Source organism: Ictalurus furcatus, chromosome 11 (assembly GCF_023375685.1).
Source record: "Ictalurus furcatus strain D&B chromosome 11, Billie_1.0, whole genome shotgun sequence".
Lineage (NCBI taxonomy): Eukaryota > Metazoa > Chordata > Actinopteri > Siluriformes > Ictaluridae > Ictalurus > Ictalurus furcatus.
In genome coordinates, this window is record NC_071265.1 from 2,682,501 (window position 1) to 2,687,500 (window position 5,000).

Below are 5,000 nucleotides of genomic sequence, written 5' to 3' on the forward strand. Positions count from 1 at the left end.
GTCGCTCACGAGAGCCTCAGGCTGGAGATACGCTACACGGGACACGATAGACACACCCTCTGTCTCTAAAGATGCTCTCTTACAACATTTATTACACATTTTTACATCATATATTATTTATTTTACCCTCTATTAAGCCAGTAAATGATGGAATCAGGATATTATTCATAGCAAGGAAATAAGTCATGCAAACCGTACAACAATAACAACATCAACAACAACATCGACAACAACATCAACAACAACCTCAACATCAACAACAATGTCAACAACAACATCAACAATACCAACATCAACAACCTCAACATCAACAACAATGTCAACAACAACATAAACAACAACCTCAACATCAACAACAATGTCAACAACAACATCAACAATACCAACATCAACATCAACAACAATGTCAACAACAACATAAACAACAACCTCAACGTCAACAACAATGTCAACAACAACATAAACAACAACCTCAACATCATCAACAACAATGTCAACAACATCAACAACAAGAACACCATCAACAACATCAAAAACAACAACAATAACAAGTAGTAGTACTAGGTACCATGTAATTTTGTATTATTAATAAGAAAATATGTATTAATAATCATTAATAAGTATCAATAGTAATCACAATCATTTGTTATTATTTACAAGTTAATTTATATATATATACATATATATATAACATATAACGATAATAATAATAAGTAGTAGTATTATTAGTAAACAAGTATTTATTATAAACTAATCAATACACAAGCAATCATTAATACCATTAACCTCATTAATAATCAGTAACCATTATTAATTATAATAATGATCACATTATTAGAAATGATGTTCAATAATATTTAATTTGTGCTCAAAATAATGCATGATGTCATACATTTTATATATATTTCATATTTTTTTTTTCCTTCAGCTTCATCTTAGTAGTAGTGGAGATACTACTACTAGTAGTAGTAGTAATAGTAGTAATAGTGGAGCTAGTAGAAGTAGCAATAGTAGTAGTAATAATAGTAGTAGTAGTTGTTGTAGTGGAGATAGTAGTAGTAGTAGCAGTAATAATAATAGTAGTAGTAGTAGTAATAATAGTAGTAGTAGTAGTGGAGGAGATAGTAGTAATAGTAGTAATAGTGGAGCTAGTAGAAGTAGCAATAGTAGTAGTAGTTGTTGTAGTGGAGATATTAGTAGTAGTAGCAGTAGTAGTAGTAGTAGTAGCAGTAGTAGTAGTAGTAGTAGAAATAGTAGTAGTAGTAGTAATAATAATAGTAGTAGCAGTCGTAGTAGTTGGAGATACTACTAGTAGTAGTAGTAGTAGTAGTAGCAGCAGCAGTAGTAGTGGTAGCAGTAGTAGTGGAGATAGTAGTATTAGCAGCAGTAGTAGTGGAGATATAAGTAGTAGTAGTAGTAGTAGTAGTAGTAGCAGTAGTAGTGGAGATAGTAGTAGTAGCAGCAGTAGTAGTGGTAGCAGTAGTAGTGGAGATAGATAGTATTTTAATAGATGTAGTGGAGATAGTAGTATTAGTAATAGCAGTAGTAGTGGTGATAGTAGTAGTAGCAGCAGTAGTAGTGGTAGCAGTAGTAGTGGTAGAAGTAGTGGTGGAGATAGTAGTATTAGTAATAGCAGTAGTAGTGGAGATAGTAGTATTAGCAGCAGTAGTAGTGGAGATATAAGTAGTAGTAGTAGTAGTAGTAGTAGTAGCAGTAGTAGTGGAGATAGTAGTAGTAGCAGCAGTAGTAGTGGTAGCAGTAGTAGTGGAGATAGTAGTAGTAGCAGCAGTAGTAGTGGTAGCAGTAGTAGTGGAGATAGTAGTATTAATAGATGTAGTGGAGATAGTAGTATTAGTAATAGCAGTAGTAGTGGTAATAGTAGTAGTAGCAGCAGTAGTAGTGGTAGCAGTAGTAGTGGTAGAAGTAGTGGTTGAGATAGTAGTATTAGTAATAGCAGTAGTAGTGGAGATAGTAGTATTAGCAGCAGTAGTAGTGGAGATATAAGTAGTAGTAGTAGTAGTAGTAGTAGTAGCAGTAGTAGTGGAGATAGTAGTAGTAGCAGCAGTAGTAGTGGTAGCAGTAGTAGTGGAGATAGTAGTATTAATAGATGTAGTGGAGATAGTAGTATTAGTAATAGCAGTAGTAGTGGTGATAGTAGTAGTAGCAGCAGTAGTAGTGGTAGAAGTAGTGGTGGAGATAGTAGTATTAGTAATAGCAGTAGTAGTGGAGATAGTAGTATTAGCAGCAGTAGTAGTGGAGATATAAGTAGTAGTAGTAGTAGTAGTAGCAGTAGTAGTGGAGATAGTAGTAGTAGCAGCAGTAGTAGTGGTAGCAGTAGTAGTGGAGATAGTAGTATTAATAGATGTAGTGGAGATAGTAGTAGTAGCAGCAGTAGTAGTGGTAGCAGTAGTAGTGGAGATAGTAGTATTAATAGATGTAGTGGAGATAGTAGTAGTAGCAGCAGTAGTAGTGGTAGCAGTAGTAGTGGAGATAGTAGTATTAATAGATGTAGTGGAGATAGTAGTATTAGTAATAGCAGTAGTAGTGGTGATAGTAGTAGTAGCAGCAGTAGTAGTGGTAGAAGTAGTGGTGGAGATAGTAGTATTAGTAATAGCAGTAGTAGTGGAGATAGTAGTAGTAGTAGATATAGTGGAGATAGTAGTAATTGTAGTAATCCGTTTATTGATAATTATTACCATTCGATAATAATTATTTGAATTATTATTTCAATCCTTGCTTGTTGTTGGTCTGTTGTTATTGCACTGTGGGACGAGTAACTAAGGAAAAATATTTCACTACATTACATCACACGAATGTAACATGTATGTGACAAATAAAGAACCTTGAAATACTGCTATACTACTACTACCTAGTGGAAGATGTTAATTAATATACAGGTTCAGTGTCAGTAAGTTTGTACAGCCCCAAATCCCCATTGTAGAGGTGGATTTTTAGAGAAATCCCGTGTAATCTGCGATCACGCAATGGCTATTTGAAAGAATTTAAACTTTTAATCCATAGTTGAAATCCCCCACAGAATTTACAAAACCAAAACAATAACGGGGTTCCTCATCACATTTAAAACCTACTCGTTTTAAACGAACGTCCCATCTAATTTTTATTTACTCGGTTATATTAATATAATAATTTACATGTAACCTTAAAAGCCATAGTGCCATCCACTTCGTACGCGTGTCTTTTATTATAACGATAACATTTATTAGGACTTTTATTTTGGCTGCAACTGTGACCCGGAAATGTTCCATGACCTTTTTTGGGTTTGACACTTATCATCAGAGCGCTTGCAATGTCCTTGTTAGAAAGCAGAGGGGGGAACAGACATGGAATAAAAATCAGTCTGTAAAAAAATAAATACAAATAAATTCCTCCTAGACCTTATTTATGAATAAACATCTCTCATTTCCTGTAAAGAAGATGTTACGGGCCGGACCTGCTGTTGCCTGGTAAGAGAGAGAGCGAGCGCGAGCGCGAGCGCGCGCGCACACACTATCACACATACACACACACTTATATATACACATGTATACACACGCACGCGCCCTCTGCAAGCTAGCTAGGTTAAATGGCTGTTTGTAGCTAGAGTTATTCAGAATGACACGCAGTTATTAGAGTAAACAGTGCACTACTTAGGGCGAGTAAATTTGAGTTAGCATAACCGGCTAGTTCCAGTTCCTCTAATGGGATTAACAGGATAACTTAATCCCAATCCTAATTCTTATCTATCGGAGTTAACTAGCTAACGGCTAAGTTCTGAATTCTGAAAGAAACAAAACAACCCCAAACATCCGCAGTAATGATGCTGACTAATAGCTGTAGCACCTTGAACTATCCAGTTTATTGTTTCACAGGTGTGGTGTGAATATTTCACCTGCCTGGGTGTGTTAACTAACTAAACAAACAACAACAACACTAAAAAACGAAAGTATACCAGGACAAGTGTGTATATTGTGTAAGCGTCCCGTCAAACCTCCTTCGCCGTCTTACTCCAGGTTGTTTTTTTACAAACCGTAGCTTTTGGTTCCTTGTATAATCCCTTGGCCGAAAGTACGTGGACACCTGAGCGTCCTACCGACTGTATACGAGATCCCAGTCCTCAACCACTGGAGATCTTCCACACCCTCGAACCATGCGCAGTCATGGTAGAACAGGAAAGTCTTGACACAAAGTCGAGGGTATACGCTTGTGGGAAATGTCTTTGGACGCGTGAACGTGAAAATTTCACGGGAACTAAAGATACCCAAACCCTTCCAGCAGGAAGCGTTCATTCATCTCCTTCTTACATCCACCAAACCCAGATCCGTCCATCAGAGAACACGATCCAGAGCCCAGTCCCGGCGCTTCGCTCCACTCCACACAGTGATCTTACGCTTGTGTGGAGCTGCTCGGCCATGGAGACCATGTACGATTCAACAGAGGATGGGTGATGTTTCCTAGCGGTGGACCGATATTAGATTTTACAGATACGGATAACTAAGTCGGACGGTACCTACCTGCCGATAACCGATTGATCGAGCGATAGTTTTTAAAATTGATACTGAATGAAAACATAACCCTCGACGTAAAATATGTCTGAACTTTATTGCACAAATGAACAGCACTGACTGTACGGTGAAAAAGTCCTGTACGTTTTTTTAAACGATATAAATATTAGAATAAATAAATAAAAGATATACATCCAAACCGAACCGAAAAGTAACACTATGAAAAACAAATAACAATAGAGACGACGTCTGAGAAACGAAGCCAAAAACACTCCAAATAACACGACAAAATTAGTCAGAGATAGTTTTTATTTCGCCTCTAGAGGCCGCTCTTGTGCGGACCCTTCTTCTGAACCGAAACACTATCGGTGTAGATTTTTGTCGAGAACCGATAGCTCCAGCGATCTGCAAACGGCAAAACTGTTTAAAGTCATCGAGCTCTTCGGTACGAGCCGGAACCCTACTGCCGGCATTTGTCTACGAAGATCTCGCGACAGT

At 37.3% G+C, this 5,000-nt stretch overlaps 1 protein-coding gene across 1 annotated transcript in view; it reads left to right on the forward strand.

Moving 5' to 3' along the window:
- The first annotated feature begins 3,269 nt into the window (after positions 1-3,269).
- opa1 (OPA1 mitochondrial dynamin like GTPase) overlaps positions 3,270-5,000 on the forward strand; it is a 43,051-nt gene continuing 41,320 nt past the window's right edge. Inside the window, exon 1 of the mRNA XM_053636021.1 lies at positions 3,270-3,464. Within this exon, the coding sequence (XP_053491996.1) occupies positions 3,403-3,464 (62 nt within the window). The 5' untranslated portion in view covers positions 3,270-3,402. The remainder of the gene's footprint in view (positions 3,465-5,000) is intronic.